This window comes from Quercus lobata, chromosome 8, assembly GCF_001633185.2.
Source record: "Quercus lobata isolate SW786 chromosome 8, ValleyOak3.0 Primary Assembly, whole genome shotgun sequence".
Lineage (NCBI taxonomy): Eukaryota > Viridiplantae > Streptophyta > Magnoliopsida > Fagales > Fagaceae > Quercus > Quercus lobata.
In genome coordinates this window covers 37,786,675-37,807,845 of record NC_044911.1, presented here as the reverse complement: position 1 = coordinate 37,807,845, position 21,171 = coordinate 37,786,675, and the positions used below count along the sequence as shown (strand labels likewise).

The 21,171-nt window shown below is 33.9% G+C and overlaps 2 protein-coding genes and 1 long non-coding RNA gene across 5 annotated transcripts; 2 read left to right on the top strand and 1 right to left on the bottom strand.

The window, feature by feature from the left end:
* Nucleotides 1-954: 954 nt before the first annotated feature.
* LOC115955458 (probable protein phosphatase 2C 52) lies at nt 955-8,734 on the top strand. 3 transcript variants are annotated; one of them, XM_031073579.1, is made up of 6 exons: nt 955-1,175; nt 3,063-3,529; nt 3,611-3,958; nt 4,036-4,153; nt 4,266-4,489; nt 7,927-8,734. In XM_031073579.1, exons 2-6 carry the CDS (start codon nt 3,281-3,283, stop codon nt 8,404-8,406), a joined length of 1,419 nt encoding a protein of 472 aa, XP_030929439.1. In that variant the 5' UTR covers nt 955-1,175; nt 3,063-3,280; the 3' UTR covers nt 8,407-8,734. The 3 variants fall into 3 exon arrangements, with proteins under 3 accessions (XP_030929439.1, XP_030929441.1, XP_030929440.1); XM_031073581.1 differs by lacking the exon at nt 955-1,175 and adding an exon at nt 1,182-2,452 and having other exon boundaries at nt 7,927-8,627; XM_031073580.1 differs by lacking the exon at nt 955-1,175 and adding an exon at nt 1,182-2,457 and having other exon boundaries at nt 7,927-8,627.
* A 6,349-nt stretch (nt 8,735-15,083) lies between these two features.
* On the top strand, nt 15,084-15,705 carry LOC115957819 (putative cell wall protein). Its single transcript, XM_031076154.1, has one exon. It carries the CDS (start codon nt 15,141-15,143, stop codon nt 15,456-15,458), a length of 318 nt encoding a protein of 105 aa, XP_030932014.1. The 5' UTR covers nt 15,084-15,140; the 3' UTR covers nt 15,459-15,705.
* A 1,008-nt stretch (nt 15,706-16,713) lies between these two features.
* Nucleotides 16,714-17,995, bottom strand: LOC115957713. Its single transcript, XR_004084394.1, has 2 exons — nt 17,645-17,995; nt 16,714-16,999 (listed from the first exon to the last, which is right to left on the bottom strand). It is a non-coding gene; the product is annotated as an uncharacterized LOC115957713 (long non-coding RNA).
* Between the last annotated feature and the right edge of the window lie 3,176 nt (nt 17,996-21,171).

Genomic DNA, 21,171 nt, shown 5'->3' with positions numbered 1-21,171 from the left:
AGCCCAATAACGAAAATTACCGATAGTACACCTAAAATAAAAAATAAAGCCCAATCAACCTATTTTACCCAAAACAAACAACTCAACCCTTTAAAAAATTTTAAACAAAATAATTTTTTCCTTATCCAACATGAATGAAAAAAAAAAAAAAAAAAAAAAAAAAAAAAAAAAAAAAAACTCAGTGGTTAAGCAATATAGTTGGAGGCCGGAGTTGTCACACACAACCAGAAGTAGAGCCACCCCCTAATTCCAATGCCAGAGTCGCCACACACAACTAGAAGTAGAACCGCCCCTTAATTCCAAGTCCTAGCTTCGTCTCTAACTACAATGATATTGGCAATATAATCAGTGCTTATTTTTTTATTTGGAGAAGATAATCAATGTTTATTTAAGAATTATATGGTGTAATTACTCTTAGAATTTTAAAAGATTATGATCCCCACAAAAACTTTATGATACAAAATTTAAGACACACAAAGTAAATTTACTTTGGTAAATCATCATATTCTCTAACATTGCATTTAAAATTTATCCAAAATTTTGATTTATCATCCTCTAAAACCCTCTCTCTCCATCACCCTCCCAACCAAACACAAATAATTTTTCTCTTTTAATTTTTTTCTTTTTGGTAAATGAAATGATCGGATTCCTGCCCCAAACACATGACCATAATAACTCAAGTCAATGCCCGAAAGACCACAAATGCCCATGTGAAGACATTGACCTCCACCTCCTCAACAAAATCACATAGCATAGGTAACGAATGACTCACATGTGGTGACAAATCATTTTTTCCTCCAGTCAGCTTACCCCGTAAAATCATATTCTTTAAACACGTACTTGATGTTTTGTAGAAAAAAAGATAAAAACAAAGGTGATAGACGCGCCTTGAAGAGGAGAGTGTCGAGAGTTAAGGTGTGTTTTCCTTTGGCGTCATGAAATTGATCCAAATATATAATAATCATTTCTCTCCCGGGAGTGCACGGCCATGGCCAAATCTCTCTCTCTCTCTTTCTCTCTAACATAACTTTCTGCTCTGCTTTTGCAATTAATGCACCACTACCTTCTCAATATGATATATTTATAACCAAAACCAACTCTTTTTATTTCTTTCTCTTCTCTCTGCTTCCAATATTATGAACCCAAAGCTTCATCCTTGCCAGAACACCAAAAAGGTAATCTCTGCTAATAATCCCAAACTCACACCTTTTCTGTTCACTCATTCTCTTTGGTTAATCTTTCCCTTGCAAAACCCACTTTTTCTTTCAATTCTTTTTATGCTTCATTCTTCCCATTCCACTCTACTTTTCATAGTTTCTTAACCGGGTTTATTCTATTTTTCCTTGTTGGTATGTGTTTGTTTCAGTTAGTAATTACTTAATTTATTGCTTACGGTTACTACTTTAGCACCCAAGTAAAGCTTGTTTAGTGGCATTGAGTAATGAACCATTTGCATCACTGCATGTACATGTAACACCAATTGTGTTTGAGTTTTGGGTTCTAGGCTCTGTTTGTTGGTTGAGAAAAAACAGAGGAAACTAAACAGAAAATCAGAAATGCTTTTCGATTTCATGTTTTTTGCGGCTGTAGTTAACCAAAACTGAAACTTTAGGCTGTGCTTAGACCGATTGTAAGAAAATTTAAGTTTTTGAACTGTTAATTTCTTTTGTAAACCTCTACATTTTTTCTAAACAAACAGGAAAGTAGTCATTTTTGGTTACCCTGTTTTATCTGGTTTTGTCTCTTAGGAAAATCAGCTGTAATTGCTTGATCTCGTTCGTTCTGTTTCTGGGTTTTCTTCTACATTTTCTAGGTTACCAAACGGAACACTGTTTGTCTATTTTTTCCTTCTTCTCTTATAATAATATAATTGCATAAGACTTATTACTTTAATCTCTTTATGCTCCTTTTTGGGTTTTGTTCATTGATACTGTGTTGACAAAATCATGCTTTTCTTTCGTCCTTTTCTGCTTTTCTACCTTTACTTTTATCTCTTTTCGGTTCTCTCCCAAGTGGGATTTCAAAATTTTGTACATTTTTTTTTCCTTTTGCCCTCTCTCTCTCTCTCTCTCTCTGCCTGTGTTAAAAAAGAGTCCACTGACCAGTCTTCTGCTCCGTTTGGTTGCCGAGAAAAAAAAAAGCACGGAAAAAGGAAAAGAAAAAGAAAAAAAATCAAAACTTTAACTATGACTTTCTTTCTGTTAGTAGGTTCTTAAGTTCAATAAAATTTAAACAATTTTGAACTGGGCTGAATTGTTTTTTGAAACATCTACAGTAAGAACCAATCAAAAAGTAGGCAGTTAATAATCTTACCCTACATTTTCTAAGCTGCCAAACGGAGATTTAGAGGTTTAAATAAGGACATATTGTGAAATTTTGTCATGGGGTGCGAAAATGTCTGGCTTGCCCCTTGGTGTTGATCTATTTTTTGGTGATGTGTTTAGCAGGAAAGGTAAGGTAAGACTTTTGAGAATTACGTGAATATTCTTATTCTAGTTTTTTTTCTTGTGTATTTCTGTGAAATACAAATGGTGGATGCTTCTTTGTTTGTGTGTTTATGTGTGCAAAGAGAGAGAGAATTGTTCCTCGAACGGCACTATGAGGAGACTCTAGTTGCCTCTTGAATGTACATTTTTGCCTTGTCAGTGGAGATTCCATTGGTCTTAATTCATTATTTATATTTTTTGATGAATATGGATTTGTATGAAAGGGCAAGCCATTGTTTGATAGTACCCTTTTTTTTGGCCTTTGCGTGTTCTTAATTTCCTATTTTCAATGGCTTTAATACCTTCAATACTTAGTTTGTGGATTAAATTACAATAAAATATCACCACTTGATCTGTATCTCCTGATGGAAGACAAATGATCTGGACGGTCTTAAAACATTTCTATCCTTGTTCACATGGAAGATTTACCAATGCTATTTTTCTGATTAGTTGATTTTTCTATACTTTGCAGCCATTGATGGGTTCTGTGAAATTATAGATTAAATTATTTAATAAACTAATATTTTCCTGTTTTGTTCGGTTGGTTTCAATGTCGATTCTCGTAACTTCCAACAGGCTATGCATTTGACCAAGATAAAATGAGGCCAGATTTCTATACAGAGGTGTAAAGTGGCTTGTGTCTTGATGTGTGAGAATCTTTGGCGTTTGAATGGTCTTTATCCTTGGTTGACTATTCTACTATCTCAAAATTTCATGTGAGATCTGGCCTGGCTAAGGAGGAAACTTGTCCCTTATTTACATCTGATGAATGTTTTCTTTCTGGAGCTGAGTAAATGGGGAGTTGTGTATCAACTAGTAGTCGGAGTACTTGTAGTAGCGGGAGCAATGGAGAGACAGTCTCTCCCTCTTGTTTTTGCAGGCAAAAGAGAACGAGGAGAACATTCTCAGACCATGTTGTTAGCTTGCAGCATCTACCATCCATACCGAACAGGATTTTTATGAATGGAAAGAGCCGTACTTCTTGCATATTCACACAGCAGGGCCGCAAGGGTATAAACCAGGATGCCATGGTTGTCTGGGAAGTAAGTTCTGTTCTTTAGGTTGGAATGATATCTAATTATATTTGGTTGCTGGTTTCTTAGTCTGGATTTGAATTCCTGCAGGATTTCATGTCAGAAGATGCTATATTTTGTGGTATCTTTGATGGCCATGGTCCACATGGCCATCTTGTTGCACGCAAAGTGAGGGATGTCCTGCCGATAAAGCTATTATCATTCTTGCATTCTTATCAGTCAAGGTCAAATGGGTCAAATACAACCTGCTTTAAAGGGAATCTGAAGAGATCAGATGGTGGAGATTCAGAGAAGGATTGTTCAGCGGAGGATAAATTAAATTCTATATGGAGAGAAGCTTTCTTAAAGTCATACAAGGCCATGGACAAAGAGCTGAGGTCTCATCCAAATTTGGACTGCTTCTGTAGTGGTAGCACCTCTGTCACCATAGTGAAACAGGTATGCCAGAAAACATTGCCCATACTGATCATTATACTCCACTTGTTCTGCCTCATCTTATTTGCTTCTGTTTATAGGGCTCAAGCCTTTTTATGGGATATATTGGGGATTCTCGAGCAATTATGGGGTCTAGGGACAGTAATGATTCCATGATGGCAGTCCAGTTGACTGTTGATTTAAAGCCTGATTTGCCAAGTATGTATTATGATATACTTATATTTCAATTTTCTTGATTATATATATATATATATATATATATGCTTATCGTGTGTGCCTAATTCTGTTGATGTGATGTAAATTCATATAGGGGAGGCTGAAAGGATTAAACGTTGTAAGGGTAGGGTCTTTGCTTTGCAAGATGAGCCTGAAGTGCCTAGGGTATGGTTGCCATTTGATGATGCACCTGGATTAGCAATGGCTCGAGCATTTGGGGATTTCTGTTTGAAGGAGTATGGGGTGATCTCTATACCTGAATTCTCTCACCGGCTACTTACGGACAGAGATCAGTTCATCGTTCTTGCCTCTGATGGGGTAAATGTTTCATTCTCTGATGGTTGCATTTGTTCTTTCCTTTTTATTTTATTTCCTTCCAATTTTGGTATCTTAATTCAATTCCCCTCCACTTTGTAAAATTCATGGGCAAGAATAAACTAATTTGCCACTCTAAGTTATGCCGGTTGCTCACCATAAACTAGGTGGTGCTGCCTGTGGATCATATTCTACAATTTGCAATATTCTGGTGACTGAGATTTATTTTTTGGGGGTGGGTGGGGGGGGAGGCTAAAATGGCTTCCAGAATCCAATATTCAAGTAATAGAATTGGAAAGGATGTTTCTTATAGATATCACCACCAAACATAAAAAAGTTGGATGGACTTATGCTGGGCTAATGAACCAACAGGAAAAATTTTTAGACAGTCGTGGTGTGCTAGGTTGCCCAGACTGCATTCTCTGATTCTCTCTCTTTTTTCCCCCTTTTTCTTAGTGCAATAATTTTTTGCTTTACTAACACTGAGTTAATAAGTAGTTTGAACTTTGCTGCTTTTGATCTGTTTTATGGCTTTATAAAACTTCTTTATGTTCAAAGTATGATGATTTTTGTACATCATTGCTAATCAAAACTAGTGATTTATGGCACATATGTTTGGCAAATGCATGGAATTTCACTTAACAAGTATTGTCTGTTATGTTAGTTGATAGTGATCTGATACATGATATGTTAACATTTAGATGGCCACAAATTCATTACTAGCTATGAGTTGAAAAGAGGCAGAATGTCTGTAAGGTTTCCATTTTAGATAGTCAAACATCATGGCTTTTTTGGATTATTGTATTGATGGGGTCAAAGTGGTTGGGTTAAGATTGGAGCGATGGAGCTAGTTCCTGTTTCATGCTTTTTTTCATGTTGTAGAATCACATGGTTTCTTGTTTGGGTGAGGATTGAACTGGGCCAGATTTATATAAATAGAGGCACATGCATCAGTACATATGTGGATGCATGCTAGTGCACTTGTGCACACTTGTGAGCTTGCACACATGCTCGTACATAATCAAGTTAGGGTTGAATTGCTTCTTGAGAGCACACACACATGCGTGTATGTAGTGAAGTAGAAGTGGAAATGCTTTTTGGAGAAATGACACTCAAAAAGGCAAATAGTTTGTTAATCTTTAGGTAATGCTCTGCCTCTTGTATGAGGTTTGTGGAAACAATATAAATGATTCCCACAATTGTGAAAGCAAACATTACTAAAATAAAAGGAACCAATGGTCAGAAATCTTATTGAACAAGTATAAGTGATATGATCCCAATAATTAGTTGACTCTGAAAACTATTTCTAATTAGATTTGAAACTTGATTAGTTACTTGAAAGTAGACCTAGAGGGCCAAAAGTAAAACTACCTTATAAGCATTAGTCCTTACCTTGTATGAATGTCTTCTTGATCATCATAATCTGGGAGTTTGGTATATTGGAAGCATATACCTGTTACAACTGCCCGGTATAGGGGAGTAGTTTCTTCTAGGTTGTATGTTATTGTTAGCCAACCAAGAAAAAGAAGAAAGAGGAAAGTGAGTACATACTTATTCTCATAATTATAGGTATTGTGGAGAATAAGAACCATTATGCATAATGATGTTAGGATATGCATAATTAGAATCCTTGGCTTGTAGAAGTGTATGTATAGTTAAAGATTTTTTTTTTTTTTTTTTTTTTTTTTTTTTTTTTTTTTTTTTTTTTTTCTAATGCAGTTTTCATCCTATGGATTTCCAAATAAAAAAAAAAAAAAAAAAAAAATCCTATGAAGACAACACGGTTTAAGCCATAGTTTTTTTTTTTTTTTTTGAAAACAAGCCATAGTTTATAATAACATGAAAAATTAAAAATATTGCTACATTCTAACAGACGTAGTAGTTCTGAAAAAAAGAAGAAGATGTACTAATTCATAAAAGCAGAGAACTTAAATAGTTTGCATTTTTGCAATAATATAATACTGACGGGTACAACAATGTTTGCACTGTAATTTTCATCTAGGACTTCAGATTATGAAGTTAGTTATGCAGAATGTAAAAGAACTCTTTGAGGTTTATGTCCATGAGATTTACCTCTTATTAAATAGCAGTAATAGTTGCTCTGTTTGCCAATCAGGTGACATCTATGCTAAATTGGTATGATGAATACTGTTGATGTTTTGAAATAATACAAGATATTGGGAATCATCCTCATAAAATAGTTATATTCAAGGATATCATGGTTAAAGAAATTTGTAAGACAACATTTCAGTTAGTATTTACTTAGTTATCAGTGGAAAGCCTCTCCAACTACAGTACAATGTTATGTAAACTTAAATTCTTATTTTACCATTCTTCCCCATTCCAAAACAACTTACTAAGTTGTTAAGAGCTAATGGGTAGGATGAGGGAATGGTCAGATGAGTGATGGTCTGGAATGGAGCCTTTCATGGGCTTACTAGTAAGTGCTTTGATGGTCCTCCTATCTACAAATGATTCTTTTTTCCCTGTAATTGTAGTTTTTCATACACGGAACCCTTCGATCATGGTTCATTAATATGAATGTCTAGATTTGCTATAAAAGCAAAGAAATTGTTGACTCTTGTATGCTAGATTACTATAATTCGAATGGGAATTGGCCTCTGCCCATTTATTTGTGTTATCCTAGATTTGTAGCCTTGGAAGAGTTAATTCATGAAATATTTTTCACCCCCAATTTTATAATTTGCTAAATTTATTATCCCCCTTGGAATCAGCTTTCTCTGGGTTAGACTTCCTATCAATTACCTCTACCAGATCTCACAAAAGTAGGAGCTTTGTGCATTGGGTACAATCTAATATCGTTATTACCCAATTCTTCTATTGACTAGAAAATTTTGTGCATGCTGTATCATAGAGGTTAGAATTTATCCTTATAGATGGATCCCAATAAAGAGAGTGTAGAAACTAGGATAGATTGAAGTCTCAACATAATGACAAAGCAGAAACTTAACTGGAACAATCAAAATGATCTTTGTTAAATTACCGATTGCCCCAAAAGCTTAAAATATTAGGAAATGGTGAGTTTAATCACTTAACCATAATTCTAACACTCCCCCTCACTTATGGGCCTAAACTTTCCCTTAATAAGTGGGGGCCCAATAAGTAGGAATTTAACATTTTAAATGGGAGGTAGAGTGAAGACAGGGATCAAACTCAGGATTTTCTACTCTGATACCATGTTAAATTACTGATTGTCCCAAAAGCTTAAACTATTAGAAAATGGCGAGTTTAATTACTTAACCATAATTCTAAAAATCTTCAAAATTATTTTATGGGATTTGGAGAATAGAAAAAGACTTACATGACTTTCTGATAACATTTTCAAGTTTTTCATCTCTGAGCATTGGGTGTCCTCGAGTTGCGTGAATTCATTTTATGTTCTTTTTCTTTTGAATGGTTCTAATTTGGTTTCATTACAGGTTTGGGATGTCTTGAGTAATGAAGAGGTGGTTGAGATAGTATCCACAGCTCCAACCCGATCGTCAGCTGCAAGGATCCTGGTGGACTCGGCTGCTCGTGAATGGAAACTCAAATACCCAACTTCGAAGATGGATGACTGTGCAGTGGTTTGTTTGTTTCTGGATGGGAAAATGGATGCAGAATCTGATTATGATGAACAAAACTTCTCTTCTGCAACCCTTCAGAGCAATCATTCTGGTAATGCTATTGAATCAGATGATGGCCAGAAGTCTGAACCATCTTTGCAAAGGAACTTTACAGTCAGATCATCAGAAGAAAATGATGCTTATGGACGATTACCTGTTGAGGTTGAAGGGAATGAGGAAACCGTAGCAGCTGAAGATCAGAATTGGTTAGGTTTGGAAGGCGTCACACGAGTGAACTCACTTGTTCAACTTCCCAGATTTTCTGAGGAGAGGCCAAACCCCGAAATTTTGTGATTTCTATAGAAATGGAATGGAACTAGTTTTCTTGTATTACCTTGGTCTTGGCACCTTACAAATACAAGAAGAAAACCTTTTTTCTTTGGTGACATTTTGTCCAAGGTTTGTGTATGTACATTTAAAGCTACAATCAATGTTTTGTTCTTTTGTATTGCACAGAAATTCAGTCGAAATCACTTTCATCAAGGAATGATATCAGCATGGTTCCAATTTCTGTAGTGATAATATCTCATTGCGTAAGGATATTTGGATATGCCAAGTTTTGTGTGACACCATTATGGGTTCAGGTTTTAAGCTAAATTGTACTTAATGATACCCTAGTTAAGTTTATATGTTGTGATGTGGAAGATCCTGAAATGCCTGTTTTGTTACTTGAAAGACAGCTTTTGCTGCCTGGAATAGTCTCCTCTTTTAAGGGTATAATTGTCACCGGGTGATATGTGATTGAGAGATTAGTGAAACAAAGGAATGGGAATGGATGTTAATCCTAAACCAGTATTGAGTATCATTTTCAAACTATGTGTTCAATGAGTTGTCCCTGGGTTGGTGAATATGATAATGGTAGATGGATACTCGTGATTACAACTTGCAACAGGGCGTGGGGACGTGGTGGTTTCTAGCCTGCACAATACATTAATGAGTAAATATGCTGTACAATGGTAGGAAGTATCATATACTGAGGAAGTAGTGTTTTAACCTTTAATAAGATTATTCTATTTATTGTTTGTGAAGACTAGGGAATCTAATGAATCTATAATATGATGGATGGAACTTGAGACTTCCAGGTACGGTATGTCTTTGAAGTACATTGAGCTTACAACCTTGAAGTCCATTGAGCTTACAACCCAGATGTCTCTAAGAGACGTCAAAAGTAAATAATTAAGTTTAAGTAAACAAAATAAGGGCAAATTAAATTTTTGTTCTTGAAACATTGTTAAGTTGGAATTTCATTTCTAAAATATTTAAAAATGCGACAATTTAGTCTCTCCATCAATGTTTTTGTCATTTATTTTATTTTGGCAGATGTCATTTGATACAATATTTTTAATTAATGTGGCATTAATTAAATATTAAGATACTAATTGATTATATTTTTGTTCTCTAAAATACGTAAATTTGATTTGTCCCTCAATTTAAAAAAAAAAAAAAAAATTGAATTCCATCCTTCAAATATTTAAAATGTAATAATTTAGTTCTTGTGTCAATTCTTTTCTATCTCACATCACTCTCTATTTAACATGGTTTCAAATAAGATGATTGTCATGTGGGATGAGTTTAAGAATCTTGATTGCGTGATGATTTATAATAATAATAATATGATGAAACACGACCCCCCACCTCATTAATTAAATATTAAGATAACTGATTATATTTTTGTTCTCTAAAATACGTAAATTTGATTTGTCCCTCAAATTTTTTTTAAAAAAAAAATTTGAATTCCATCTTTCAAATATTTAAAATGTAATAATTTAGTTCTTGTGTCAATTCTTTTCTATCTCACATCACTTTCTATTTAACATGGTTTCAAATAAGATGATTGTCATGTGGGATGAGTTTAAGAATCTTGATTGCGTGATGATTTATAATAATAATAATAATAATATGATGAAACACAACCCCCAACCTCTTTTCTTATGGAAGGAACATTATTAATGTAGACAAGCTGCATGAGAGAGGTTTTATTGTGTATTCAATTAGAAAATCCTTGAATCTATGGCTTAAAGGCATGCCGTTGTGGCATTGAAGAGGCATGGATGGAGTGGGTTGTGTAGTAGCAATAATTATTTTATGCATCAGGTATATGCATTATTTTTCTCACAATGTATGGGTCTTGTAATTGTGAGAAGATATATATATCTGATACATGAGATACATGTTTGTAATTATCAACCAAAGAGTCGTAGTCGGAGGCAATTTGTTTGATAATTTACATTTATAATGATTTTTGTTGATTCTTACTTTCCCATGGTTGTGAGGTACATGGTTTGGTGGATGGAGAAATAAAGAAGAGTGGGAAGAGAAAGATCTTGAAAAAAAAAATAAGAGAAGGAAGAAGAAAAAAATAAAAAGTCATATTAATGTAAGTGAGAATTTACGGAAAGAGTAAATTATTATTTTTCAAATATTTATGAGACAAAAATTAAACTTACCCGTTATTTAAGGAGCCAAAAGGTAAAGGTTAGCTACGTAAACACTCTATTCAACACACCACCCACGCCAGCCAAAATGGATCAAAATCAAACTTTTTAAATTTGGAATACCAAATTAATCTTTAATCATATTTTAGGGACCAAGAGTATAAGTTATCATAAAATAAAAATAAACTGTATAATATGAGTCCTATATCCTCCTCTTTATTATTATTTTTGTTCTCTCACTCTCAAATGAAAAATATATATTTAGTCCTTCAAATTTAGTTTAGGTTATATTTTAATCTTTGAAATTCTTTTTAGTCTTCAACCTTTTTTTTTTTAATTTATAATTGTGATAATTTAATCCTTACACTCCTTTCCTGTTATAATTTTTACTTACATGGCTAATAGAGCGTCAAAGCAAACCTTTTATTTTGGTCCTTTTATAAACATCTTTTTAATACAAAATAGAAATTCTACTTTAGTCTAATCTAAGTATATATGTGTGTGCTTTCTCAAAAAAAAAAGTATATATATGTGTGAAACTTCTTACTATAGACTTGAATCCCAACTCTTACCTCCACACTTTACAAGCATTTATACTTAGATCCTTTTATTCGTAAACTTGAGTCCTTATTTTAGCGACTTTGACCTTGGATAATCTAGATAATACATGGCACTCATTGGCCGATAAACTAGCCCCAGTTTCGAGTCCCAAAGCCACATTATATTGACTACTTTAGTACTCCGTTAAACACAAAAATAAAAATTATATACTTGGTATATTTTAATTTTTAGGAACACCTAAAAATAACTTTTTTTTAATTTTAAAGTACTGAAATAGACCGAACGTTTCTTCTAAAAAAAAAAAGAAGACCAAACATATATATTTTTTGTTTATTTGGTTTTTTTATTATATAAAAAAGAGTATTGTATTATGTATCTTTGAATCTAATTCTTAATTGAGCCTCTTTGTGAATCAATTAAAAATGCTAGATTCACCATCATCCAGTTGGGCGAGTTGATACCTCCCCAAGTCAAAAGTACTTAGAGAAGCCGGTGTATTGGGTTATAACTGCCGGGATTACAATAAAAAAAAAAAAAATATATATATATATATATATATAAATAAAAGTATTTCTAATTATTAAAAAAAGAAAAGAAAAAACAAATGCTAGATTTGACCTTGAAGTTCTTAGACATCACACAAACCCCTTGCTTATAATGTAATAGTCTAACTACCATCCTTAATTAATTTTCTACTTTGAATTGAATCTAAATAAAAACTTCTAGTTTAATTTTGACACTTCTAAGAATATAAGTTCATATATATTTTTTTAAATAAAAACTTAAAATGAATCATATACTGACTAATAAAGATTTTAACTTACTTTTCGACTTAAACCAATATAATTGTATAAAATTAAGAAATTCAAAAATGAAATAATAAAAAGCCCTAATACTATCAATTCAAACAATCTAAAAATCAAAGAAGTATACTAGTACAATCTAATTTAAAAATATAAGATTTAACTAAATTTTTTACTTACTTTTATCACTTCACAATTTTTTCTTCTTCCTCCTTTTCTCTTTTCGTTTGTATTTTTGTTCCTTGTTAAGCCAACCATTTGGAATCAGGCATAAGAACACCTTTTATTTTGTTTTGAGAATGGGGATTACATCTAAAAAAATGTGTATTTTTTATTCTCTTCACATTTTAAAACTCTTTCAAAGAATTGGTCCCTCAATTATTATTATTATTTTTTGGCGAGTAAAATTACATAAAACTTCCAAATCATTATATATATACATACACACACTCTGAAAATCTTTGCTAGCAACCAACTACATCAATGAATTTTATTCGAGTATTTTTTAGGGACTTAAACCCTAATAAGTTGTGACTGGTTTTATTAGTGTTTAAGCCCCTAAAAATACTCAAATCAACAAAACCAACTACAACAACGGAATTTATTCGAGTATATTCAAGGGCTTAAACATTAATAAGTTTTGGCTTAAACTCTAATAACTTTTCAATAATTGACTCAATATGATAATGCCAAAAGCCTTATAATTTAACTAGCTCCTTTGGTGTTTTTAATAGAAACGTACATGGTTCAAATCACCCTCCCTTCCCCTAAGTATTAAATTAAAAAAAAATATATATATATATATATATATATATAATGATAAATTAAGAAATGCATTATTCAAAAAGTAAATAATAAATTTATTATTCATTATTCAACATGAGGCTAGAATTAGCGTCATAAATCATAATCTGCGATGATCAAGGCTTGGGGTAGCTGCTCTTAGAAAGAAACTTTGGCAACCATTAGGACCTTTGGAGGTTGAAGCAAAAGCTTTTGAGGTTGGTTTGTTATTTGCTCAAGACATTGTAATCCGATAAATAATCCTTGAGGGTGACTCTCTTGTGGTTTCTAATGCACTTGCACGAAAGTCTCACTTTTCTTCATCAATAGCTTCTTGTTTATGGCATTACCTCCCTATCACATGAGCTTCGTAGGGTTTGAAGTATCACATAAGGGAAGGAATGGAAACCAACCAGCCCACTTGTTGAGCATTATGCTATTTGGATAAGTTGGATTGAGGAAAACCCCTTGTTTCATAATATACACCATCTCAAATGATGTACACTTTTTTTCTTTGAATTAATAAAATTTCAGTCTTGCTATAAAATAAAAATTAATAAAAAAATGCCCTAATATAATCAATTCAAACAATCTAACCATAAAAAGATAGATTTTTTTTTAAAAAAAAAAATTTAGGGTTTAAATAATTTTATTTATTTATTTTTACTTACATTCACTGCTTCACAAAATTTTTCTTCTTCTTCAAATTGAGAGGCACCCCTTGGTAGAGGGCTTGGGAAAACTTTTTTGCAATGATCTTTCAAAAGTATAGAAGTTCCAAAATCAGTGGGTGCAATTTGTATGTGGCTCCGCCACTAACTAGAATGATATTAAAACATTTTATTGTTAGTTTTGTACGCAAATTTTCAGCTGAAGTGTTTTTTTAGATGAATAATTTTCGGCTGAAGTTTATTCACGATCGTCAATATACATCCTACAAAAATGAGTGAATCTAGAACACCGGTGTGGAGTTATCACGGACTCTCTGAAGTTTTAGTTAGAAGTCATGCTTTTTTTCTTTTCTTTTTTTTTTTTTCCCGAAAAGTCAAATCGATATTTATTTTTCTACGTACGTACCTTGTTCTTCAACTTTCGACTCTTGTTTAGGTGGTTACTGATGGTGAACCATTTTCTAGAATCGTATGGCAAGTAACGGTTTATAATTGCCGGTGCATAAATATTCATGAGGTGTGGTTAACTAGTTGTTGTTGTCGGTGATCCTTTTTATAAAGAGCAATGTTAGAGATGCAACAAATTTCACAATTTTTTTTCACCTGGAGCACTCTATCATCAATTTATGACACACCAATTATGGACTGACACCTCAGCCGGTGTGAAATTTGTTGTCAAGTTCTTTGTATACTTAAGACTTCACTTTTATCTTTCCTGGATTGCTATTTGCCAGTCTAACTGTGAAATTATATCCTAACCAAATTCCTTTTAGTTTCCTTCATAACAATTCCTTGTATCTTTCTCTTTAGATTACTTTGGTGACAATTTATCTTAAGATAGCAAATACACTTTTAAAACTTGCATAATTTAGGTTTATTATAAATTTATACTTGTAATGATACGTTAGTTGTAGAAACTGATCATAAACTCCCAATATAGAGAATGTTGGCCACTCTTGGTTCCATCTTTATTGTTGAACTAGTGGATTATCATTACCATAATTAAAACATATGAAGATACTGTTTACCTAAACCATATCATTGCCATTGTGCTGGTTAGCTCTATAATTAATGAAAGAGTGATCCATTAGATGCTGGGAACCTATCTTTACGCTGCTAATGTGGTCAGATGGGAGAGTGAGGCTGATGCAGAACTGAAAACCGTTCTTCAAGTACAACAGAAGATGGAGGCACATAAATAAGCAATGTACAGAGTCCATTAGTAGCCGCTAGAGCTGTTGGTTAAGAGTAAAGATAATTGTAGTAAGTAGTAAAGTAAAGGTCCAAAACACTTCAACCGTATTAAACCAAAAAGCACATTGCCTTCAACTGGCATGAAATTCTCATTAATCAGCTAGGAAGAGAGCCCATCCGTGATGCACGTGTCCCTTTCCATGTTAGCTAGAGAAGGTAGTCCTTAACCAAAATCAAATTCAATTGTCAGAAGTGAATAAATAAGTCTCATATTCTTAAAAAGGTATCTCGTGTATCTGATATATGTAGCATTTCTCTTATAATACGTAAATCATCCCCACAAATGCAGGACTTATATATGCTAAAGGATGCATATGCCAGATAGATAAGATAATTATTGCTTCTTCTCACATGCATTTGTATTGCACCATCCATGGCCTTCACGGGGTAAACCATCTCTTAACTAGCCGTCAAAAGTTCACCCAACTTCGTTGAAACCTGAACTATTTATAGAGCAATTCTATACACCTTCTGCCTCACTTAACCACCTTCTGTCATCTTTCTCAAATAGTTTCTCCATAATGGCTAAGAAAACCAGTTCAGTTCTCCTTGCTCAGCTTCTCATAGTCATTATCTTGCTTGCAATAGCTGGTCAAGCTATTGCTGGACGTCATGTCTCAAACTCCAAGAATGTTGATATGAAACAGCCTGAGTGGTTGATTTCAGATGGCAGTGTGCTCATTCCTGGCATTGGGCGGGTGACATTGCCACCATTTTATAAACAATTGCCTTTTGATCCATACAATACACCCATTGGCAACAGTGGAAACAATATTCCAGGGGTTGAGGCCCCAAATCCTGGCCCAGGTGGTGGCAGTCCAGCACCAAACCATCTATAAATATACTTGGTTGTTAAACTTCCAGGAACTAAGTGTGCTAGAAGCATGTATTCGAGTCTGTTGTGCTCCCTAAGATAAATAAATATGCACGTGTTGGAGTCTGCCATTGTAATGATGTATGTCCCTTGTGTTTCCTTATCTATGCAGTTACATTTGTAATTCCAAGTCATTTGTAATCCAGTAGGCATGCTTGGGTTGCATGGTATTTGTTAAAAAAAAATAAGAGAGGTTTATTTTGGTAATGTTAGCAATGTGGTGTTTGCATGCACTAATGCATTCTTCCGCAATCAATGTTGCTTTTGCATCTGCACACGCCATTGCCATTATACATGAAAGAGATTTATTAAAGTACAAAACCATTTCGTACTCACAGTTCATTAAAATGAGTATACACTATACCGCATTGAAAGAAATAGGACATCCATTTATGGGTAGCTCTACGCAAGTATCACAGAAGTAGCATAATAGCATTCATTAGGATGCGGTTTACACTATGATCTTTTTTTCTTTTTCTTTTTTGGCTGAGATACACTATGATCAAACCACTGCATTGAATGAAAGACATTCTAATGACACATATTATTTGAATTGAACTGTAGCAAATTCCCAATAGTCAATTTTTTCGTAATTGTATAATAAGAACCACTTAAATTGAGTGGTTACCTTCCTTAATGTCATTTCAACCACAACACAGATAATAAAATAATCTCATTCACAAAATATGTGAAAAGGGAGAGTGAGAGAAATCTAATGAAAACAAGTAATGGTTGCTATGACATCTATGTTCTTTCTTCCTACAAAAGCTATCCTTCATTTTTTTTCCCGGAAAGTTAAACAATCCATCCACTGATCAGATAGAAGGCTAATTAGCTTTTTTAATACCTCATAGCAAAACCATCTCCATCATAAACCAACCAACTAAATTCAAGCTATCAACTATCCTAAATATCACCACGGAGCTATCAATTTTTTAATATTGTGCTAGATGCAACAAGATCACCTTATTTAGTTGATTTATCTGGGGTCAATTCTGAGCAGTTAGTCCAAAAGATGTTACATGGCTTTCAGCTCAAAATTTATCTTCTTGATGCAAACAAAGAAAAGAAATCTCATTATCAAATACAGAAAATCATGAAGAAACTAATTATGATAATTCTAGATCTGTGTACTGTATAAGGAAATTTTTACTGGATGTGCAGTGCTGAGACGTGCATATGGTAAGAGGTTTGTGGAGATCAAATACAAACAATGAACATAAGCTAATAGCAAAACTAGGTCTCAGATAATATCATTCCCTAATTTCATAGAAGTTTCTAACCATCATAAAATACATGAAGAAAGGGCAACAGGAAAGGCATTAGAAGAAAAATAGTATCAAAATTTCTATGATCAAAAGGGCACAGCATTTCTCAACATCAAGAAAGACACCTATAAATCTAAAATCGCATGATCTGAATCTGACCAAGCCAACAGCAGCAAGTGCCTTCAAGCTTGGAACTGAATCTAACATTGCAGTGATATTTTAATGTCATACAAATTCCCTGCAAAAGAAGTGTATATTCTACCTGGGTTAGTAAAAGTAACAAGTGAAAAGCAGCTGCAAATTATTAATAGAAAGTAATTATAGATTCCATGTAATGTGAGTCAAATTTGAAAATTTCTAATATTGTAATCACTGCCTTCTATGAATCAATTATTACATTCTAATCTTAAAACATTCTGTTCTTAGAATTTTCCTGTAAAAAATGTTCCATCCCATTGATCCATATTTGCAATTTTCAAGTACATGAAAGCAAGCAACAAGGGCTCAAAAGAATCCAACATTTGAGCTTATACACAAAGAAAATTACTTGTATTAAGCAGAGCTTCATAAATAGATAAAAAGGAATATAGGAAAACTTTTCAGGAAACAACTATCATGTTATGAACAGTCACAATTGTTTGTTCTCTTTCCGTTTCTGACCAATTTGTTGTTAAAAAAGGTTGATAATTTATGAGGTTGCACCCATAAAAGAGATTTTTTTTTTTAGACAAAATATAAAAAGTGCAATATTTCAGATCATAATGCATATCAATTCAATGACCGAAATGAGAATAGATACATACAAAAAAATTGTTCACAAGTCCCAACTCATATCATACAGAGTGGGCAAAAAAGAATAGAAGAGAAGGAATTTAAGGTGGACCTGGTAAAAGGAAATGTGGGTGTTGATTAGAAATCAAAGCCCAAGAATCTTGAAAAGAATGAAGCAGAGGAAGCCAACGAATATGGAGAGGAAAAGGTAATCGATGAAGACAAAGAATTTGGTTGACCCATGATTCCTTTTCTTGTACTTCTTCTTGTTGTTGTTGTTGAGAGTGTTTGTGTTGGTGGCGGTGGCGTTCTTGTAGTCGGGTTCTTCCAGCTGCTCCAGTTTCGCCATTGGAGTTGCAAACTGGATCAGGGATCTATTGTTGCGGGGGTTGTACTTTCTAGGCAATCTTACAGATCCAACCCTCTTTTTTTGAATTACTGGTAATATTGCGTCATTAAAATTAAAAAAAATAAATAAAACCAACAAAAATAGTACCTTAGATTTTGTTGGGGGGGGGGGGGGTGGGTGGTGAAATAGCGTAATTTTAGGGAAAAAAATCCAGGGGATTATTGTTTCAAAAAAAAATGTTAATCTCATATTAGTTGGGTACGTTAGAGTTCTAGTTTTTATAACCCTAAGTTGCTACTACTACAAAGGTTAGTATATTATAATATATTATAAGCCTGTTTAAAAAACCCTGTATACTACTTTCATATTCGTATGTTCTAGTAAGTATTATTATTCTATTAAAAAAAAAAAACTAAAGTTATTTAATTATGTAGCACTTTTTTGGAGTTCCAAGTGAAACTTAAGTTTTCCAAACTCAAGTTCTAAGTGTCATAATATTTGGAACTCGAGTTTTACTTAGAATTTGAGTTTGACGAACTTGAGTTTCAAAAAGGAGAAAAAAATTGGAAAATAACACTAAGCTTCAAACAATTTCTTTAGTTAGCAACATTTCCAAACTATTTAGCAAACTCACATCTCGAGTTTTTTAGGCTCGAGTTCACTGTATCAACTTGAGTCTTAGAAACTCAAGTTTTGCGTGTCCACATGAAACTCGAGTCTTATAGACTCAAGTTCTTGCTCCAAAAACCCACTTCCTTCTTCATTCTTCATCTCACAATCTCCGACTTTAAAACAAAAAATTCTCAAAGATTCAAAAAAATACATAAAACCCACTATTCTTCCTTCTTTTTTCTTTTTTAAGACCCAAATCAAAGATTTAGAAAATGCCCAAAGGCTTAAGAGAAGAGGGTTTGCCGTTAGGTCGAGTTGGCTTGAGGTTGCTTGCCTGGGTTCAATCCGAATCGTGAGGTTGCTCGCCTGAGTTTAGTCCAAATCGCCGCCTATGTTCAATTTGAACCGTGGGGTTGCTTTGTTGTTGCTTCTTCAGGTGCTTCATTCTCATTTTTGCTTTTTTGGTTTGTTGTTTATTAATGTTTTTTGTTTTTGTTGCTTGCTCTGGGTTGTTGTTGTTGTTGTTGCTTGCTCTAGGTTGCTGGGTTGCCTCGTCCAGGTGCTTCGTCCTTTAGGAAATTCAAGTTTTAAAGACTCGAGTCCTAGTGCCAGCACATGGAACTCGAGTCTTTAAGACTTGAGTTACTGTAGTGAACTTGAGTCTTTTACACTTAAGATGCTAGTTTCCTAAATAGTTTGGAAATTTTGCTAACTAACAAAATTGTTTGGAGATTGGTGTTAGTTTGCAATTTTTTCCTCAAAAATGTGTTATACACCTAAATAAGTTTGGCCAAATGCGTTTCTCCTAAAATTATGCTATTTGACAAAATTAGCCTAGTATCTAATATTAAATTTGAAAAAAATGGACTTAGACTTGTTAATCTATCTAAACCCACATAAAAAAATTAAAAAAAAAATTGGATAATAAGTGTGAGGACCAAAGGGACATATAGCAAACTGGGCCTTAGATGGACTCTAATTGGGCCTAACTAGAGGTCTAAATGAGCTATGCAAGCCCACATGAACCTAGGAAAAAGACCATCTAAGGAAGTAACTAGTTCAAGAAAGGAGCTAGGAGATGGACAAGCTGAGGAAGCTACAAGGTTCACGGGCCAAGCTGAACGTATCAATTCGAGGAAGGTAACAATAATAGACCTAGATATGTCTTACAAGAAATTTCCTGGCGAAGATACCATCACCTCCGCATTAAATGCATTGTAGCAACTAGGCATGTTGCATTAATGTCCGAATGACACCTGAATAGTGCATCACAGCTTGTTACCTGCTCAGCACAGCCTCAAAAGAAAGGGAGGAGAAGGACGAGACAAGTATCCTAAAGAAGAATCACCCACCATCCAAGTGGAGGGTTACGATTGAAGAATAGAAACTATAAATAGGAAGAGATCCCCATGTATAGGGATCTGATCATGATATAGAGAGGGAAATAGAGAGAATACAGTGAGCATTGTGAAAGAATCCAATCTTGCGTTTGTCTAAGTGTATATGCTCCTTGGTAATTCCGATGAAGAAGAAATAAATCAAAACTTTATTCATCATTAGAATTTGTCCTGCAATGTTGTTCATTATCAGTCATTTGTGAGAATTTACTATTTTAAGTTCAACTATTTATCTAGAAACTCACTTCTACAAATTAATTGTTATGGATATTAAATCTAGCCTAAGTACTCTTTAGGCACATCGGATTTTAGTCCAAACAATAAAAATAGAACAAAATTTAGGTACAATACCTTAGATGCTATTATTTAAGTTCTCCTTAGAATAGGTCAATAGATCATGTGGTTTTTTCTCATAGGATGTAAATGCATTTTTAATTAAGTACAAGCACATGGTTGGATTTTAAGAGGAAAATTTAAAGAACATCACCTGTAAGGTGGTGGGCCTTGTTTGTAATGTTGGGCTGCTTCCTACTGCACTAGGCTCGAGTTTTCTAGATAAAGGAGTTAAGACCAGTCCAACTGGAACCCATCTTGGTCTGGCTTGTGCACAAACTACACCACGTCTACTAGGCTTTGGTTACATGCCCATGGCAAGCAGAGCCGCTATAAAAAAGTTATGGCGGGCAGATATAATACGGATAACACAAGAAAATACACTCACTACTTTTAGCCACAATAAATGAAAGTGAGCAACAAAAGGCTCTCTGTACACAGAATAAGCTACGTGAAGGATAAACACAGTTAGTAAAATCAAAGTGTTAGTCTGCCATGACAAGTAATACACGGGATTGAAACCAAAAAGGGAAAACTGTTCCCTCACCACGAGTAATCTCAGAGAAGAAATTAATTGCTTTGAGAGAACAGGCCTAAATGGTCTATGCCCAAATACAGATCTTTTACCTTTTATAGAGAGCAAGGCTATTGAGGGAGAGAGGAGATCAACCTATTGGTGCATGCTTGCCGTTTTAAACTCTTTTTTTTTTTTTTTTTTTTTTTTTTTTTCTCTCGTTACTTCTTACTTTTCTTTTCTTTTGTTTTACTTCTGGTTATGGTTTTTGCTAGAAATTGCTATTATTGTGATTTTTCCAATCCCCCCTCCAATGCATAGCAAGGGGTCCTTTATATAGAGTCTGCCATGATTGATATTTACTGTTTTAGCCCCTAACTGCCTTTGTCTGGTGTGGGTGTCCTTGCCGACCACTTACTGGTCGTTAATTGTTC